The following is a 20,321-nucleotide window of genomic DNA, read 5'->3' as shown; positions in this document are numbered from 1 at the left end:
AATGTCCACCAGAAGGCTTCCCCCCACCGCGTTTGCAATGCCTTCATTCATTTTTACACAGAAAAACACACTGCTGCATGCACACACACACACACACACCGGCCTCATCAGCCCGTTTTCATTCCTACAATATGATTGTGAAAAGCTCATCTTTCATTCCTAGATAAACACACTTTTGTTGGTTCTCTCTCATTAGCAGTAGGGAGTGATTGATTTAGTTAAACAGTAATAATGCTGGTCGGGTGAACAATGAAGTGTTTGTGTAATGATACAGTATATGTTGACGCTGTCCCCAGCTGGCTGTGCACTGTGAAGGCCTGCAAACAGCCCTTGGATTTCCATGGGCGTCCAAACTAAAGCATGAATCACATCGTCTGTTGTTCCCATTCAGGATGTGAGAGTACACAGCTGGCTATATCAGTGTGTGTGAAGGAGGCTTTTCTCCTCACACACATGCACAGGCACTGCACACTACACACCACAGCAGTGTTGTAGGCTGTAGAATAGATCTATCTCACCCTCAGTCACTCCACACCCTCCTCAACCCAGCTGTGAGATACACTTCTACTGCCTGCAGGTCCTGACACAAGACAAAAACATTCTCACTGGTGCTGCTTGGGATTTGAAAGCAGGCCAAGTCAAACTTCATGAAATGTGCAGTACATCATTTCACTTTACGAAGCCTCAGACAACTGAGACTTTGTGTGTGTAGTTATAAACTCAACCAAAGACTTGGCAATTATGTCAATAATTGTTTTGAGTCTCTGTGTCCGTATCCGTGTGTGAGAGTGTGAATGCGTGTGTGTCAGTACTGTGCAGTAAAACCCGCAGCTCTTTCCCAACCCCGTCCTGGATCCTGTTGTCGAGCGCGGCAAGGCAATCTTTCCCCCTGACTCACCCATGCAATGCAAATGTCCTGGATTATCATGCAAATCAGACATTTATGTCAGTGAAGAATCTAGAGTGAGGAGAGCCAGTGGAGGGGAGGGGGAAAGGCTGTGAGATAGTGTTGTATATGTACGGCAGACATTCCTATTGTATGTGTCGTGTCCAGCGTGGGATGGCTGCTCACGTTCATCTAGCCCACATCTATACACTGAGTGGGCTGTGCCTTTGGTCTATTTATCTCCCTCTCTGTCACATCTCTCTTTCTTCTCTTTACTTACAGTGAGGGGAAAAAAGTATTTGATCCCCTGCTGATTGTGTACGTTTGCAAAGAAATGATCAGTCTGTCATTTTAATGGTAGGTTTATTTGAACAATGAGAGACAGAATAACAACAAATGAATCCAGAAAAACGCATGTCAAAAATGTTATAAATTGATTTGCATTTTAATGAGGGAAATAAGTATTTGACCCCCTCTCAATCAGAAAGATTTCTGGCTCTCAGGTGTCTTTTATACAGGTAACGAGCTGAGATTAGAAGCGCACTCTTAAAGGGAGTGCTCCTAATCTCAGTTTGTTACCTGTATAAAAGACACCTGTCCACAGAAGCAATCAATCAATCAGATTCTAAACTCTCCACCATGGCCAAGACCAAAGACCTCTCCAAGGATGTCAGGGACAAGATTGTAGACCTACACAAGGCTGGAATGGGCTACAAGACCATTGCCAAGCAGCTTGGTGAGAAGGTGACAACAGTTGGTGCGATTATTCGCAAATGGAAGAAACACAAAAGAATTGTCAATCTCCCTCGGCCTGGGGCTCCATGCAAGATCTCACCTTGTGGAGTTGCAATGATCATGAGAATGGTGAGGAATCAGCCCAGAACTACACGGGAGGATCTTGTCAATGATCTCAAGGCAGCTGGGACCATAGTCACCAAGAAAACAATTGGTAACACACTACGCCGTGAAGGACTGAAATCCTGCAGCGCCCGCAAGGTCCCCCTGCTCAAGAAAGCACATATACATGCCCGTCTGAAGTTTGCCAATAAACATCTGAATTATTCAGAGGACAACTGGGTGAAAGTGTTGTGGTCAGATGAGACCAAAATGGAGCTCTTTGGCATCAACTCAACTAGCCGTGTTTGGAGGAGGAGGAATGCTGCCTATGACCCCAAGAACACCATCTCCACCGTCAAACATGGAGGTGGAAACATTATGCTTTGGGGGTGTTTCTCTGCTAAGGGACAGGTCAACTTCACCGCATCAAAGGGACGATGGAGGGGCCATGTGCCGTCAAATCTTGGTTGAGAACCTCCTTCCCTCAGCCAGGGCATTGAAAATGGGTCGTGGATGGGTATTCCAGCATGACAATGACCGAAAACACATGGCCAAGGCAACAAAGGAGTGGCTCAAGAAGAAGCACATTAAGGTCCTGGAGTGGCCTGGCCAGTCTCCAGACCTTAATCCCATAGAAAATCTGTGAAGGGAACTGAAGGTTCGAGTTGCGAAACGTCAGCCTCGAAACCTTAATGACTTGGAGAAGATCTGCAAAGAGGAGTGGGACAAAATCCCTCCTGAGATGTGTGCAAACCTGGTGGCCAACTACAAGAAACGTCTGACCTCTGTGATTGCCAACAAGGGTTTTGCCACCAAGTACTAAGTCATGTTTTGCAGAGGGGTCAAATACTTATTTCCCTCATTAAAATGCAAATCATTTTATAACATTTTTGACATGCGTTTTTCTGGATCTTTTTGTTGCTATTCTGTCTCTCACTGTTCAAATAAACTTACCATTAAAATTATAGACTGATCATTTCTTTGTCAGTGGGCAAACGTACAAAATCAGCAGGGGATCAAATACTTTTTCGCCCACTGTAACAGTACCTCTCTCTCCTATACGGTTAGTTTCTGGGAGTCAAGTGTTACTGCCGTACAGTAATTAAACACTGAAGTCAAGAGGTTGGAAGTAAGAAATTGACTTTCTGAGAAACTCAACTCTCTCCCCTCCCTCCCCTAGAGCCCTCAGTGTCGGCGCCCCTGGGGTCAGTCCCAATGGACCTGCGTGTGACGGAGCGTGTGATGCGGCCGGGCTCGGACACGGCCCTGCTGACTCCCTTGCACCCTCCTCTGCTCCACAGCCCCTTCTCCCACCAGCCCTGCACTGCTTTCTCACAGCACCAGCTGCACCAGCACATACGGGTACGTACTGCATCGTTAGGCCTGCTCTCAGCACACATTGTTGCCAAACACCGACACACACTGATGTGAAAGGAACCCATAAATTGCATTACATGTCTGTAATGTTTAATGTGTAATGTTTTTCTTATACATTTTAGCTCGTATTAATAATGACTTTCATGCCCCATTTACACTCATTAGCCCAAGTCTTTCCGTCACCCATATGTCACACATTCCCAGATCAGAGGGGCACTTTTTCCTGTTTCCACACATACTTTACTGAGTGTCTCGTCGGGTTTCAGTTCAACATGGAACAACGGAGACGTGAGCAGGAGCAGGAGAAACAACAAGAGCTGCAGCAGCTGTGGCACAAGGACAAGAGCCAACAGAGTGAGTTTTACTGTGTTTGTGCGTGCATGCGTGCGTAGGTATGCCTGTATGCTTGTACACTGTAGTAGGAGAGAGTGGGTTAAGTTGAGCCAGTGGGTCAAGTTGAGCCAATGGTTAGTTGAGCCACCCCTTGTTTCTAGGAAACCATACACACAATGAATCATGTGACCAAATAGTTTGGAATAGGTCATGGTTTCATGGAGTCTGTGAAGCATGGAAAAAGTGGTAAGCAAGTTAGGTACATTTATTTATATTTTTACCAAGTCAAATAAATGTATTGTGTCAAAGGTTTCATGATGCTTGTATCTAAAACTGTTTGCCTCTGGGTAAGTTGAGCCAATGGCCAGCGTACCCCATACAAATGATGATGACATTTTCTCAGTTTTATTCATAATATGCATAGTATTTTTGCATTTGAACTCAAGATCAACGTGAAACAAACAGAGGGCTAGCCCCCCTTGAAGTTCTTGAGAGAGCAGGCAAGTTAGTGAAAGAGGTGAAGAAGTCCATTTGGGATGAAGAAATAGACTGAATGACTGAAGAGGTACGTTTACAACAACAAAACGAACATGTACCTGTGCAGGAGAGAGGCTAGGATAGAGTAGCAGAGGCACACAAGCTCTTATCTGATGACTTGGAGTCTGAGCTTGCTAAACATATCAAGAATATTGTAGACCAGTTTCATAAGCTTTAGTAGCCTCAAGTGTAGAGAACTTGCCTACGAATTGGCACATCGAAACAACATCTCTGTCCCAGACAACTGGTCAAGAAATGGAAGGGTAATATTGAGCAGAGAGATCTATATCTGAATGTACATTTAAGATATGCAATATACCACTCCCATTCCATGAATTAAACTGTGACATACAGGTAACTGCCAAAATAAAGGGAACACCAACATAGTGTCTTAATAGGATGTTGGGCACCACGAGCCAGAACAGCTTCAATGCACCTTGACATAACTTCTACAAGTGTCTGGAACTCTATTGGAGGAATGCCACACTTCAATTGGGTTGAGATCTGGTGACTGAGACGGCCATAGCATATGGTTTACATCATTTTCATGCTCATCAAATCATTCAGTTACCACTCGTGCCCTGTGGATGTCATCCTCTGGGGACATAGACATGGTAGCCAAAATAATGGCCTGCCCAGCGTTTTCATACATGACCCTAAGCATGATGGGATGTTCTTTGTTGTAATGAATACTATATTTCCCTTTGATGTAGTGCTGATGATTTTCCAAAAATTGCTCAACATACCCCACTCTCCCCTCTCGTTATCCTCATTGGTTGGTGTTCTGCACAATGTTGTGTAAAGTGAAACAGGTCCATCAATGTCACTTTCGCAAGACAAACATCCTACACACACACACACACACACACACACACACACACACACACACACACACACACACACACACACACACACACACACACACACACAGATAAATGCACATACAAATGTAAATATTCTCGCCAAAGAATGCCTTGGGCAAAAACCGACATGGACACCGATTTGAGAGGCATTTCTTTTTGTCTGTTCCCAACAGACTGAGTCATCATAAATAGCACCTAGACACAAATAACACCAAATATCTTGTCTCTTACAACAAGCAGAGGAAAACAGTAATTTAGTGCTCTGTCTTTGCATGTCCACAAATACATCTGTGAGGTCTCTGAGCATTCCTCCAGTCAGACAGTATCTGGTAGGGCCCTGGAGAGAAGGGGAGAGGACAAGAGAAGAGAGGAGAAGAGAAGAGAGGAAGGATGAGCTGTAGAGTGCTGTTGTTTTGACCCCTGCCCTGTGGGTCCCAAACCCGGTTCTCTGTGAGTGGCTGTCAATGGACCATTGTGGCTCAGAGCAGCTCATCTCTGTGTGTTGTGGGCTGAGGCATGCTGGGAGGGCCGTGGTAGTAGACATCCCGTGTTGCTTCCTCCTCACACAGAGCCCACTGTTCCTGTTGCCTTTCACACACACACACACACACACACACACACACACACACACACACACACACACACACACACACACACACACACACACACACACACACACACACACACACACACACACACACAAACACACACACACACACACACACCACCAGATTATATATAGATCCTCACCCTACTACCATTCAAGACAATATGGGGTTTCACTGTCAGTCATGAACACTGGAAACTACTGAATACTATCATGCTACTGTAGGAGGGAGTTTCTGGGCCGGTATGGACTTTTAGAGCAGAACAGACAGAGCTGAGCCGCTCATTTTGGAGAGAGAGAAAGAAGTTCCTCTAAAACAGTGGTTAGAAAATAGCCGAGCTGTGCAAACAGCACAGGTGTCAATATTGACCGTATCAATAGTGACACCTCCTGTCACCTCCCCCTGTCCCCCACGCCCTCCCTAGTCCCCTCACACACACACACACACACACACACACACACACACACACACACACACACACACACACACACACACACACACACACACACACACTGGGACGGCATGGTCACAGCTTCCTAGCATGGGAGCACAGAGGGAGACTGAAATAGAAAGGGATTTTCCCAAATGTTGCCATCTCATCTTGATGATCTGGCTGCAATGTCATGATCTGGGCATATAAGGAGTCTTTCTTTCACTTCAGTTACAATGATACAGTTGATAGGAGGAACACTACTGAGTAGTTGTAGGGATTGGTCTGATGGTCTCTATATCTATGTTGATTGACAGGTGCTGTGGCCAGTTCCCTGGTGAAGCAGAAGCTCCAGGAGGTGATTCTGAAGAAACAGAAACAACAAGCCCTGGGAAGAACCAGCTCCAACCCTCTCAGTGGTCCACCTGTGGGCTACAGGTGAGAACTCTTTACACCTTCAGTAGGATGTGGGCTACAGGTGAGAACTCTTTACACCTTCAGTAGGATGTGGGCTACAGGTGAGAACTCTTTAAACCTTCAGTAGCATGTGGGCTGCAGGTGAGAACTCTTTACACCTTCAGTAGCATGTGGGCTGCAGGTGAGAACTATTTACACCTTCAGTAGCATGTGGGCTACAGGTGAGAACTCTTTACAACTTCAGTAGGATGTGGGCTGCAGGTGAGAACTATTTACACCTTCAGTAGCATGTGGGCTACAGGTGAGAACTCTTTACACCTTCAGTAGGATGTGGGCTGCAGGTGAGAACTCTTTACACCTTCAGTAGCATGTGGGCTACAGGTGAGAACTCTTTACACCTTCAGTAGCATGTGGGCTACAGGTGAGAACTCTTTACACCTTCAGTAGCATGTGGGCTGCAGGTGAGAACTATTTACACCTTCAGTAGCATGTGGGCTACAGGTGAGAACTCTTTAAACCTTCAGTAGCATGTGGGCTACAGGTGAGAACTCTTTAAACCTTCAGTAGCATGTGGGCTACAGGTGAGAACTCTTTAAACCTTCAGTAGCATGTGGGCTGCAGGTGAGAACTCTTTACACCTTCAGTAGCATGTGGGCTGAAGGTGAGAACTCTTTACACCTTCAGTAGCATGTGGGCTACAGGTGAGAACTCTTTAAACCTTCAGTAGCATGTGGGCTGCAGGTGAGAACTCTTTACACCTTCAGTAGCATGTGGGCTGCAGGTGAGAACTCTTTACACCTTCAGTAGCATGTGGGCTACAGGTGAGAACTCTTTAAACCTTCAGTAGCATGTGGGCTGCAGGTGAGAACTCTTTACACCTTCAGTAGCATGTGGGCTGCAGGTGAGAACTCTTTACACCTTCAGTAGCATGTGGGCTGCAGGTGAGAACTCTTTACACCTTTTGTTGCATTACATCAGGTTTCAGTATGTGTGCTGTGCTCAGTCATTTCACCTTCATATCTGTATAGATTTGATTTTCCAACTCTGACTGTGTTGTGTGTCTGTGTGTTTGGTTTCTGTAGGGAGCTGGCTCCAGACCCAAGTGGGACGCCCCAGCCTTTGGTGTCCCCCCCCCCACAGGGTTCCAGAGAGGGCTCAGATGACACCCCTCTACGCAGGGCAGGTGAGACACACAAACGCACAAAGACACAGATAGACAGACAGACCTTGTGCCTCTGTGCCTGAAGCTATGAGGATACCCTCTACAATTAGCCCATTACATAAGATCCTTGTTTCAGAGGGGTAGAGCTGTCAGCTGTGGCGCGGTTCCCAGCAAAGAGAGGTGACTGACAGAGTACTGCTTATAACACCGTTTTGACAAACTGTTACTGTAATTAGCCATGTGGCAGCACACTACTTCATCCCTGTCATCTTCTCCATTATACCTGTTTAAAATCGGATCTTGGCTTCACAGTGCCTGTAGAATCTGTTTTAAAGAGGCGAACAGTAAATCCAAACGTGTCCTAGTACATTATGTACTTCAGCAGAATATACACCTGCTGGAAATGTATGACTGGAGAGGAAGTTGTTTCTTATCAAGGTGCTGATCCTGATTTCACTTGCCTGGATTCAACATTGTACTCGGCTACAAACTTTATTTTGGTTTGGATAGTTTTCTTAGACTGTGAATTTATACTGATGATACTATCTCTGTCGCTGATCAGCCTCAGAGCCCAACCTGAAGGTGAAACACAAGTTGAAGAAACACCTGAACACTCGCAAGAGTCCTCTGACCCGCAAGGAGAGTGCCCCGTCCCCCATCAAACACCGGGTGCCCGACACTCTGGGTAAGTCCCTCACTTCCCTGAACAGAACACTGCTGCCCACTAGGCTCTGTGGTGCCAGGGCTAATAGAAAATACAAATGTTGTTATGGTCTCTCTCTCTCTCTCTCTCTCTCTCTCTCTCTCTCTCTCTCTCTCTCTCTCTCTCTCTCTCTCTCTCCCCATCCTCTCTCTCTCTGCAGACTCATCTCCCAGCAGCAGTAGCACCCCAGTGTCTGGCTGCAGCTCCCCCAATGACAGTCTACCCAATGAGAATGGAGTCCTGCCCTCTGTTGACGGGCTGTCCCATGAGGTTATTATCCGATTGGTATTTACCCACCCTCCCTTACCCCTCCACACGCATACACTTATACATTACAAATGCATGAGATAAAGACAGAGGTTTCTTTGTCCTCTCTGGTGGGTTTGTGTGGAAATGGGAGCCGTAAAGCCCTAGTTTCTAGACAGTTCATTTGGTGTGTTTCTCTCAGTTGTTCCTGTCTGGGTAATGAAATGTTTAAAGCAGTGATATTGGAGAAGGACATCTGGCTATAGCCCTGTAGCCGAGCGCAGCACCAGATCTGATCATCAAATTAAACTCTCTCCACCTCGTCGTCTTGTCTTGGCTAATCAGCAGAATAAAAAGGCTGTCCCACATGCATTTTGAAAGACTCAAACACTACACAAACATGCAGACACGCACACTCACTATTTATTTATGTACTTACAAAAAATCACTTAAACACATACACTACATGACCAAAAGTATGTGGACACCTGCTTGTCGAACATCTCATTCCAAAATCATGGGCATTAATATGGAGTTGGTCCCCACGTTGCTGCTATAACAGCCTCTACTCTTCTGATAAGGCTTTCCACTAGATGTTGGAACATTGCTGTGGGGACATACTTCCATTCAGCCACAAGAGCATAGTGAGGTTGGTCACTGATGTTGGGCGGTTAGGCCTGGCTCGATGTCAGCGTTTCAGTTCATCCCAAAGGTGTTCAATGGGGTTAAGGTAAGGGGCTCTGTGCAGGCCAGTCAAGTTCTTCCACACGAACCATTTCTGTATGGACCTCACTTTGTGCACGGGGGCATTAACATGCTGAAACAGGAAAGCGCCTTCTCCAAACTGTTGCCACAAAGCTGGAAGCACAGAATCGTCTAGAATGTCATTGTATGCTGTAGAGTAAAGATTTCCCTTCACTAGAACTAAGGGGCCTAGCCTGAACCATGAAAAACAGCCCCACACCATTATTTCTCCTCCACCAAACTTTACAGTTGGCAATATGCATTCGGGCAGGTAGCGTTCTCCTGGCATCCGCCAATCCCAGATTCATCCGTCGGACTGCCAGATGGTGAAGCATGATTCATCACCCCAGAGAACTCATTTCCACTGCTCCAGAGTCCAATGGGGGTGAGCTTTACACCACTCCAGCCGACGCTTGGCATTGCACATGGTGATCTTAGGCTTGTGTGTGACTGCTCGGCCATGGAAACCCAGTTCATGAAGCTCCTGATGAACAGTTATTGTGTTGACGTTACTTCCAGAGGCAGTTTGGAACTCGGTAGTGAGTGTTGCAACCGAGGACAGATGATTTTTACGCGCTACGTGCTTCAGCACTCAGCGATCCCGTTCTGTGAGCTTGTGTGGCCTATCACTTCCTAGCTGAGCCGTTGTGCCTCTTAGACATTTCCACTTTACAATAATGGCACTTACAGTGACAACCTGACTTGTTGGAAAGGTTCACATGACGGTGCTACATTGAAAGTCACTGAGCTCTTCCTTCAGTAAGGCCATTCTATTGCCAATGTTTGTTTATGGAGATTGCATGGCGGTGTGCTCGATTTTATACACCTGTCAGCAACGGGTGTGGCTGAACTAGCCGAATCCCCAAATGTAAAGGATTGTCCACATACTTTAGTATATATAGTGTACATATATATACAATCCACACAAGGCCTGTGCCTGCTGAGGTACCTATCAGCTTTGAGAGTAAACAGTCTAGTCAATGTAGTTGAATTCATGTTGTGTGTGTCCTCAGGCCCAGAGACTACTGCTCCAGGATGGGTCTCTAGCCCACTTCACCGTCCAGAGTTCCTCTGCCCTACCCACCATCACCCTGGGCCTGCCAGCCAACGCCAGGGTAAGCATATCACACAACTTTATGAAAATGACTGTTAGATGTTATGAATTCAAGGTATTGTTATTATTATTATATTGCGACAGAGACATGGTAAAAAACAACAACACTAAGACTCGTCTTTGATAGCAACAAGATCATTTATCGCCACTTTATATGTGTGTATGTGTGCAGAGTGATGGAGACTTGTCCCCTCTGAAGGTGGGCCGGGCGCCTATGGTGGCGGGAGGCCAGTCTGTCTACCTTCCCCTGGGGATGGAGGAGCAGAGTGGGTCGCTGTCACCCCACCTCCAGCCTGTCCTCATCCTGGAGCCCTCCAGACTGGTCCATACCCCCATGCTCGCTGGTGAGACACACAATCGCATTCACATACAATGCTGGCTGGCTTGCAATACGTTTGACTTCCAATAAACATTTGCCTTTGTATACAGCAGTTAAAATTCATTTTGCATGTAATTTGACATAGAACAGGAGAAGTTCTTGCCAGGAATGTGTTCCTTATAAAAGTATTACACAATACACAATTGCTAAGCTAGATTCTGTAGGCATTATCGCTTTTCTCTTGCCTCCTGTGAAAGAGCTAAGAAAAGGTTTATTCTGACACCAGAGGAAATGTGGTACCGCCACCTAGTGGCCTTGACAAATAGTCAGATTTACAGCCGTACTCTCCCTGTCTCCTCCTGTTTCAGTTCCAGGCCTGGGCACCTTGCCACTACAGTTTGCCCCCCAGATGGATCGTCTGGCCCCGGGTGGGGGCCCTCACAAGCCCCTGAGCCGAACCCGCTCAGAGCCGCTGCCCCAAAGCCTCAGATCCCTACACCCCCTGCTGCAACAGCACCACAACAGCCAACTACTGGAGAGACTTAAACAGCAGACACACCTGGGCAAGGTGAGTGACTTAGACACCTTCACAAATCACACATTTTCTCAGACATACTCTCATACTCACTCATATTATGTTGTAATGGATTATTGATTTTTGTACAATCCAAGAATGGTTTCCCCGGCAGCAGCTGTCTTTTTCGAAAATAATTAATTGATTTGAATGGACGTGGATGAATCTAAATTGATCAGTAATTTTGTGTGTGTGTTCCAGCTGATGTCTAAATCCAGTGAGAAGCCTCGGCTCAGGCAGATCCCCTCAGAAGACATGGACTCTGAGGAGGTGGGGCCAACGCCCAGCGACACCTATCACGGCCGAGTACGGGTGGAGTCACTGAGGGAAGCGGAGCCTGTGTCTGATTTGGACAGCCAGGGAGAACAGATCAATCTGCAACACACACTCATACTCAACCAGGTAAGATAAAGACACAGATGATAGAGGACCACTAATAGAATATGCCTTCCTTCAACTTCCAGCAGAGGGCAGCAACGTTTTAGTTTTTTTGTTCGTGCTTCATGCAGGGTTGACTTTACTTTACTTTCTGCGTGTATAGATTCCTGTGGGTTGAAAATCACAGCAGCTCTAAACATATCTCTCTCTCTCTCTCTCTGGCTCTCTCTGTCTCTCTCTGGCTCTCTCTCTCTGGTGCTCTCTCTGTCTCTCTCTCTCTCTCTCTGGCTCTCTCTGTCTCTCTCTGGCTCTCTCTCTCTGGTGCTCTCTCTGTCTCTTTCTCTCTCTCTCTGGCTCTCTCTATCTCTCTCTCTGGCTCTCTCTCTCTGGCTCTCTCTCTCTCTGGCTCTCTATCGCTCTTTCTCTCGCTCTCTCTCTCTGGCTCTCTCTCTCTCTCTCTCTCTGGCTCTCTCTCTCTCTCTGGCTCTCTCTCTCTCTCTGGCTCTCTCTCTCTCTCTGGCTCTCTCTCTCTCTCTGGCTCTCTATCGCTCTTTCTCTCTCTCTCTCTCTCTGGCTCTCTCTCTCTGGCTCTCTCTCTCTGGCTCTCTCTCTCTCTCTCTCTCTCTCTGGCTCTGGCTCTCTCTCTCTGGCTCTCTCTCTCTCTGTCTCTCTCTCTCTCTCTGGCTCTCTCTCTCTGGCTCTCTCTCTCTCTGGCTCTCTCTCTCTCTCTGGCTCTCTCTCTCTGGCTCTCTCTCTCTCTCTCTCTCTCTCTCTGGCTCTGTCTCTCTCTCTCTCTGGCTCTCTCTCTCTGGGTCTCTCTCTCTCTCTCTCTCTCTCTCTGGCTCTGGCTCTCTCTCTCTGGCTCTCTCTCTCTCTCTCTGGCTCTCTCTCTCTCTCTCTCTCTCTCTCTCTCTCTCTCTCTCTCTCTCTGGCTCTGGCTCTCTCTCTCTCTCTCTCTCTCTCTCTCTCTCTCTCTGGCTCTGGCTCTCTCTCTCTGGCTCTCTCTCTCTCTCTGGCTCTCTCTCTCTCTCTGGCTCTCTCTCTCTCTGGCTCTCTCTCTCTGGCTCTCTCTCTCTGGCTCTGGCTCTCTCTCTCTGGCTCTCTCTCTCTCTCTGGCTCTCTCTCTCTCTCTCTCTCTCTCTCTCTCTCTCTGGCTCTCTCTCTCTCTCTGGCTCTCTCTCTCTCTCTCTCTCTCTCTCTGGCTCTCTCTCTCTCTCTCTGGCTCTCTATCTCTGTCTCTCTCTCTCTCTCTCTCTCTCTCTCTGGCTCTCTATCTCTGTCTCTCTCTCTCTCTCTCTCTCTCTCTCCCTCTCTCTCTCTCTAGTCGTTGTTATGGGAGAAACAGAAACAGCTGCAGCAGTTGCGTCGGCAGACAGCCCACATGGAGACGCTGGCGGTACCCATGATGCTTGGCAGTGCCCACCGGCCCCTCTTCCGTACCCAGTCCTCACCAGCCTCCACCTCCCTCACGCTGCCAGACAAGCCCCTGCCAGTACCCGCCCCAGAACCACATAGCAAACCACGCTTCACCACCGGTAAGAAATGAACCACACACACCCAGGCACACTGCCACAAGGGAACCTGTTTAGGTATAGGTTATTATCCCTACTGTGGCTGTAATTCAATTGCTCCAATCTGAGGCCTGGTCAAGGAATCTCTGATAAGATATGGGTATTAAGCAGTTTATATGCTTATATTGCATTTGTTTCCATATCTCTCTTGTTGTGGGTAGATCTGTCTTACAGCTGTTGATTCACCGGAAATACTAACGTTAATGTGTGTCTCTGTTTGGTTGCAGGCCTGGTTTATGACTCTCAGATGCTGAAGCACCAGTGCACATGTGGTGACAACAGCAGCCACCCAGAGCATGCTGGGAGGATCCAGAGTATCTGGTCACGTCTCCAGGAGAGAGGTCTCAGGGGCCAGTGTGAGGTACATAGACCACCGTTTTTACCTCCTTTTTCTTTACCTACCCACTCGGCACACTGGTTGAATCAACGTTATTTCCACGTCATTTCAATGAAATCACGTTGGACCAACGTGGAATAGACGTTTAATTGACGTCTGTGCCCTGTGGGTAGACTCAAGGGACAAACATGACCTTTTCATTCGTAGCCATATTCAATATTGCTAGGGGTAGTTGTATCTTACTAAATGGTCCAGTGTCTGCTCTAAGTTTGGTCCATGTTCCCCCATACAGACTATCCGGGGTCGAAAGGCCACTCTGGAGGAGCTGCAGTCGGTCCATTCAGAGCGTCATGTCCTGCTGTACGGCACCAACCCACTCAACCGCCTCAAACTGGACAACCGCAAGCTGGCTGGTACGTCCTCATTAACGATTTGATGATGTTTTCATATAATCTGTCATGCCAATCTTATGCCAGGACCCCTTGCATAACTGGCAACAGTTTGGCAATAGTAAAGTAAAGCTACTCTCTGGTGTCTCTACTGAATAGAGATTTGCCTGGTTAATGATTCGAACGGTACGGTATTGATAGCACTTTGGAATCCCTTACGTTTAGCAGTTAACTCATTACAATGAACACAGTTTCACACATTTCTCTTCTGATGAAAATAATGTGTTAATATTCTGTGAATACAAATGTTGTATTCACTGATGACATTTGTATTTAAAGTTTTGCGAAAGCGGTTCTAAGATATGCAAGGCAGGTACGACGGCAATAAAACGATCAGAAGTTCTGTATTTCAGAATGTGATCATTGCTACTCTGCTATAGATACATTTCAATATAGATCCAAAAATTGCTTCTATGCGATTGAGAAAAAGTGTAAGATGTAATTTCACTGATGGTACACAGACAAACAGTAATGTCATATGCTAATAAAATGATCTGAAAATAAGCTGTTACCACTGATTATTTGTGATGAATAATACCACTCATTGTTCTCCCACAGGCATTCTCTCTCAAAGGATGTTTGTGATGCTCCCATGTGGAGGAGTGGGGGTAAGTGAGAGACCCAACGACACACACACACACACACACACACACACACACACACACACACACACACACATATGCATGCACGCACACATCCACATACACGCACACATCCACATACACACATTTTCCCCCAGCTCTCTCTCTCTTGCTCACAACACACACATCTCTTGATTTCAGTTGGAAATTCTTCCCTCCAAGTCCTTAACAACACGTATATGATATGGTCCATTCAGAGTGATTAGCGATGAGTTGTTGTTTCACAGAGAGAGCCATGAGAAGATGAGGAGGGGATATGAAAAAAGAAAGCATATGAGTGGGTTGAGACAATAAATTGCCTGACGATCTCTGTCGGACCATGAGATTTCAATCTAATAAAAACATGATGCTCATGACGGGGGAAAAGAAATGCCTCCAATTTCATTGTCTGAGCCAGACGGCTAGAAATACAAGTTTGTGAACAAACGGGAAAAAATTCTGAAAGGAAGAAAGGATATGTAGAATGGAGTGGACAGCAGCATGTTTAAGTCCCTGAGGGAATTCCCTCGTGTGCATGCATGCGTTTTCCTCTCCCTGGAAATGTCTGCTTTTTCCTCTTCCATGTATGCACCATGTATGCACCATGTATGCATATTCACCACGTATGCATTTTCAACATTTATGCATTTTCCTCTCCCTGGAAACAAGTCCTGTTTTCCCTCTTGTATTTCTCTGTTGCTTGAGTAGCAAATCTCTATGGCACCGGGTGTGTCTGTGTACTGTAAGTATGGTAATATATCAGACAGCTGTTTTCTAGTCCCATAAATGATTGAGGTGAGGTCTGTGTGCCTCCAAACTGGTGTACCTGTACTAATACTTAGTGCCATTGAAACCATGGAAGAAAAACACTACACCTGATCCATACAGCATGTTAGCGGATTCTAAACACATACTAATGACTGGTTCCTTCACGCTTGGCCGTCGTGCTGTCCTGTCACTCACACTTGTGTTGTTTTTGATTGGCAGGTGGACAATGACACAATCTGGAACGAGTCTCATACGTCCACGGCATCGCGCATGGCTGCAGGCAGTGTCACAGAGCTGGCCTTCAGAGTGGCCAAGGGAGAGCTCAAGGTAAGACACAGAGATCTGTAATCCCCATCAAATCACACTCCAGACTATCTCTACAACTGCCTCAGGCAACTTGACAAAGAATAGTGAATGATCATGTTTTGTTTTGTTTCTCTCCAGAATGGCTTTGCAGTGGTGAGGCCCCCAGGCCACCATGCTGACCCATCCAACCCAATGTAAGTCTGTCTCATATTCTCACATCGAATGTGTGTGTGTGTGTGTTTTTGTTTGTGTGTAGTTTTTCATGTGTACTATACTCCTTGTGGTAGTGCGTGCCCAGGCTAACCACAGCGGCCTCTGCTGAGCGTTGCAGTGTCAGCACGCTGTCTGATGAAAGATATTTATGGGCTGATAGTGAAGCTGGGAAGGAAAAGAACAGAGAGAAGATTTATGCATCTCCTATTGGTGTGCTGAGTCGGCTTTTAGGAATTCCACAATTTTTCTTCGTATCCTAACCACTATCATCTTGTATTGCTAATGTCTGTTTCTCTACCTTTCTTTCCCTCCCTCCCTCCCTCCCTCCCTCCCTCCCTCCCTCCCTCCCTCCCCCTCCCTCCCTCCCTCCCTAACCTCCCTCCCTCCCTCCTCCCTCCCTCCCTCCCTCCCTCCCTCCCTCCCTCCCCTCCCCTCCCTCCCTCCCTAACCTCCCTCCCCCTCCCCCTCCCTTCCCTCCCTCCCTCCCTCCCTCCTCCAGGGGTTTCTGCTATTTCAACTCGGTGGCCATCGCAGCCAAGCAGCTCCAACAGAAACTGAGTGCCAACAAGATCCTCATCGTTGACTGGGTAAGGGACTACAGTTGCAGTGATTGTAGCAATAACAGTAGCGACACTATTTTTCTTGGTCGTATCCTCGTCTCAGTTGACCGACTACTGTTTTGACAATAACTACAGTATTTAGTATGACCCTTATGCTATACTGTATACACATGAAAACATGTATGTATACACAAGTAAACATGTATGTATACACATGTGAGTTCTGTCTCACATTGCTTTATTTGTTACTATTGGCCAGGTCTAGGATATGACATAAAATAAGCTAGCAGTTATGTGATTTAATGTAACCAAATCTTCTCTTCCATCTCTGTCCTGTTGCTAGGATGTTCACCATGGTAATGGGACCCAGGAAGTGTTTTACAATGATCCCAGTGTGCTGTATATCTCACTGCATCGCTATGATGACGGCAACTTCTTCCCTGGCAGCGGGGGGCCAGCTGAGGTAAGTGACATCGTTGGGTCAGCTCTACACCGGGCATTCTGCCAGTAGGACAATGGGCATGACATCTAGCTAGGTTCCAAAGTAACAGCGGACAGATGTCTGCTCAAGGGTCTTAGTGTGTTTAGGAGACGTTCTATTACACGTGTTGTTCCTCTAGCACCTCTATGTTATTGACCACATCTCCATGGAGAATGCATCGTCTCAGTAGGTCTCTCTGTGTGCCTGTGTTGTAGGTGGGATCTGGTGCTGGAGAAGGCTTCAACGTCAACGTGGCCTGGACTGGAGGTCTGGACCCCCCTATGAGTGATGCTGAGTACATCGCTGCTTTTAGGTACGACAGCTCTGACCATGATCCTTTCTGGTTTAAACATCAATGTCCACCCGTCCCCATTTCTGTAACTATGAAAAAACAAAGGTCTTACCTTGTCACTTTCTAGAAAGACCCCCTTCTCCCCTCATACGGTATTGACTGTAATTTGATTGAAGTGCAAAACCTCTTGACGCATTTCTGAATCGGAGTCATTTGAAGTGCATGTGTACGGTCCCAATGTTCTATGTTTTATGTGTGAGATTAAATTGTCTCCAGGTTTGGTGGTTGTTGTATTAAACAGACATTTCACTGCCACTTCCTCCATAGCACTTAATTGCCACCGGTGGGTGGTTCAGGTTCTAATGAAGTTTCTGTATTTTGGTTAGGTCGTCTGTCTGGTGGCAACCGTAGGAAACTGTGGCGACCACAGACAGTGGTGGGTGGGCCCCACCTCTAAGCCAGTGTAACAAAATGAGAATGACAACATAGTCCTGGAAAAGTTTCAACATACGTTTTTAACTTCAACGTAATAAGAAACCAGGGTTTAATATTCCTATTACACCTCTCTTTTCCACACAGTAGTACACCACCCTTGGAAATAATAATAAAACCTCTGTTTTTGAATCTGAAAAGACACCACCATTTTGTTGCCACACATGTCTGTCCCACACAGATTTAAAATGTCTAACAAGTTTGTTGGTGAAACGTTCTCAGTCAGTTTCTCTAAACTCCAGGGGTAAGGAATGCACCCCCACCACCTCCTTGTCTCCTCTGTCTCATTCCTCTTCTCCTCTTCTCCCTACCTCTCTCCTTCCCTTGCTTTGATTGATCTTTAATGAGCCCTCTCCCTCTTTCTCTTGTTCTCCCTGTAGTCTGCCTATAGCTGGGCTCACAGGGGAGTAGGGGAGGTTTTATTGGTCTGCAGGGGAGGCAGGGTTGGTTAGTGTGGTGGGGAGTGGGGGGGGTCTGGGCTGGAGGAATCCAAACGCAGGATAATGAACCCAAATGGATCCCAGATGGCAGGCTGTCAGTGACGTGAGGAGAGTGACAAGCTCCAAATGGGAACCAGACGTGCTTATGGAGGCTTTGAACTCGGGCGGCAGCAGAGATGCCTGCGTTAGCTCCCTCGCTAGCTAGTGGTCCTGCTCTGTTCTGTGCTGTGCTGGTTGACTCTCTAACAGAGAGAAGTGGCTGACGCCAGTCCAGAAAACAACAGGAGGCCCCTGCAGCTCGACCTCAACCCTGCTCTCTTCACTGTCATTAACAGCCAGACAGGGCTGTTTGTGGAGTAAATATTGTCGAGGTGTTGTTGAAATGCTGTTGTTTCTCCCTGCAGGACGGTGGTGATGCCCATAGCTCAGGAGTTCTCCCCTGATGTGGTCCTGGTCTCCTCAGGGTTCGATGCAGCAGAGGGACACCCTGCACCTCTAGGGGGGTACAAGGTCACCGCCAAATGTAAGCAAGGCTTTCCTCAAACAGTACACGTTAGACCATGAGCTAGCTTGTACAGTGGTTTCAGAGCTTTGCTAGTTAGTTCTTGATAAATAGAAGGTAAGACATTTATAAGCCTTGACCTGGTACACGCTGACCTGGTTGCATCACTGTTGTAAATGTGTGTCTTTATTGATTTATATGAATCTGTGCTGTAAATGTCATTAAGATTGGTACAGTGCCTTCAGAAAGTATTAATACTCCTTGGCTTATTCCACATTTAGTTGTGTTACAGCCTGAATTCAAAATGGATTACATAGATTTTTTATCTCACCTATCTACACAGCATACCCCATAATGACAAAGTGAAAACATGTTTTTAGACATTTTTGCAAATGAATTCAAAATGAAATACAGAAATATCTAATTTGCATAAGTATTCACACCCCTGAGTCAATACAATGTTAGAATCACCTTTGGCAGCGATTACAGCTGTGAGTCTTTCTGGTTAAGTTTCTAAGAGCTTTGTACACCTGGATTGTACAGTAAAATGTTTTTATCTTCAAGCTCTGTCAAGTTGGTTGTTTTTTCATGTCTTGCCATAGATTTTCAAGGCGATTTTAGTCTAAAATTTAACTAGGCCACTCAGGAACATAACATATCCTCTTGGTAAGCAACTCCTTGTGTTTTAGGTTATTGTCCTGCTGAAAGGTGAATTTGTCTCCCGGTGTCTGTTGGAAACAGATTGAACCAGGTTTTCCTTTAGGATTGTGCCTGTGCTTAGCTCTATTTCGTTTCTTTTTATCCTGAAAAACTCCCTAGACCTTGCCGATGACAAACATACCTATAACATGATGCAGCCACCACCATTCTTGAAAATATGAAGAGTGGTACTCAGTGATGTGTTGTGTTGTATTTTCCCCAAACATAACGCTTTGTATTCAGGATATAATGTTAATTTCTTTGCCACAATTTGTGCAGTTTTACTTTAGTGCCTTATTGCAAACAGGATGCATGTTTTGGAATATTTGTATTCTGTACAGGCTTCCTTATTTTCACTCTGTCATTTAGGTTAGTATTGTAGAGTAACTGAAATGTTGTTGATCATCAGTTTTCTTCTATCACAGCCATTAAACTCTGTAATTGTTTTAAAGTCACCATTGACATCATGGTGAAATCCCTGAGCGGTTTCCTTCCCCTCTTGAAATTGAGTTAGGAAGGATGCCTCGTTATTGTTATTTTATTGTGTTACTTTTTAAATGTTTTACTTTAGTTTATTTAGTAAATATTTTCTGTTGTTTTTGGCGCATGAGGCAAATACATTTGATTTGATTCTATTTTTTTATTTGTATCTTTGTTGTAAATGGGTGTATTGATACACCATCCAACGTGTAATTAATAACTTCACCATGCTCAAAGAGATATTCAATGTCTGCTTATTGTATTTTTACCCATCTACCCATCTTTGCGAGGCATTGGAAAACCTCCCTGGTATTTGTGGTTGAATCTGTGTTTGAAATTCACCGCTCTTCTGAGGGACCTTACAGATAATTGTATGTGTGGGGTACAGAGATGAGGCAGTCATTCAAAAATCATGTTAAACACTATTATTGCACACAGTGAGTCCATTCAATTTATTATGTGGCTTGTTAAGCAAATATCTACCCCTGAACTTATTTAGGCTTGCCATAACAAAGGGGTTGAATACTTATTGACTCAAGACATTTCAGGTTTTCATTTTAAATTAATTTGTAAAAAATTCCAC

The 20,321-nt window shown here is 45.9% G+C and overlaps 1 protein-coding gene across 7 annotated transcripts in view; it reads left to right on the top strand.

Annotated features, from left to right (window-relative positions):
- LOC106566895 (histone deacetylase 7) overlaps window positions 1–20,321 on the top strand; it is a 66,900-nt gene that overhangs the window by 37,739 nt on the left and 8,840 nt on the right. For 4 of the 7 annotated variants that reach the window (XM_014135450.2, XM_014135454.2, XM_014135456.2 and 1 more), the window contains 20 exons: window positions 2,904–3,085; window positions 3,367–3,454; window positions 6,189–6,309; window positions 7,371–7,471; window positions 8,013–8,135; window positions 8,314–8,438; window positions 10,157–10,258; window positions 10,430–10,601; window positions 10,945–11,144; window positions 11,352–11,552; window positions 12,853–13,063; window positions 13,327–13,460; window positions 13,729–13,849; window positions 14,444–14,493; window positions 15,493–15,600; window positions 15,718–15,773; window positions 16,292–16,379; window positions 16,696–16,815; window positions 17,049–17,146; window positions 18,462–18,580. In XM_014135450.2, the coding sequence (XP_013990925.1) occupies window positions 2,904–3,085; window positions 3,367–3,454; window positions 6,189–6,309; window positions 7,371–7,471; window positions 8,013–8,135; window positions 8,314–8,438; window positions 10,157–10,258; window positions 10,430–10,601; window positions 10,945–11,144; window positions 11,352–11,552; window positions 12,853–13,063; window positions 13,327–13,460; window positions 13,729–13,849; window positions 14,444–14,493; window positions 15,493–15,600; window positions 15,718–15,773; window positions 16,292–16,379; window positions 16,696–16,815; window positions 17,049–17,146; window positions 18,462–18,580 (2,520 nt within the window). The remainder of the gene's footprint in view (window positions 1–2,903; window positions 3,086–3,366; window positions 3,455–6,188; window positions 6,310–7,370; window positions 7,472–8,012; window positions 8,136–8,313; window positions 8,439–10,156; window positions 10,259–10,429; window positions 10,602–10,944; window positions 11,145–11,351; window positions 11,553–12,852; window positions 13,064–13,326; window positions 13,461–13,728; window positions 13,850–14,443; window positions 14,494–15,492; window positions 15,601–15,717; window positions 15,774–16,291; window positions 16,380–16,695; window positions 16,816–17,048; window positions 17,147–18,461; window positions 18,581–20,321) is intronic. The other 3 variants (XM_014135453.2, XM_014135451.2, XM_014135452.2) reach the window with 3 other exon arrangements.

This window comes from Salmo salar, chromosome ssa13, assembly GCF_905237065.1.
Source record: "Salmo salar chromosome ssa13, Ssal_v3.1, whole genome shotgun sequence".
NCBI lineage: Eukaryota > Metazoa > Chordata > Actinopteri > Salmoniformes > Salmonidae > Salmo > Salmo salar.
This window is presented reverse-complemented; position numbering and strand designations above follow the sequence as displayed.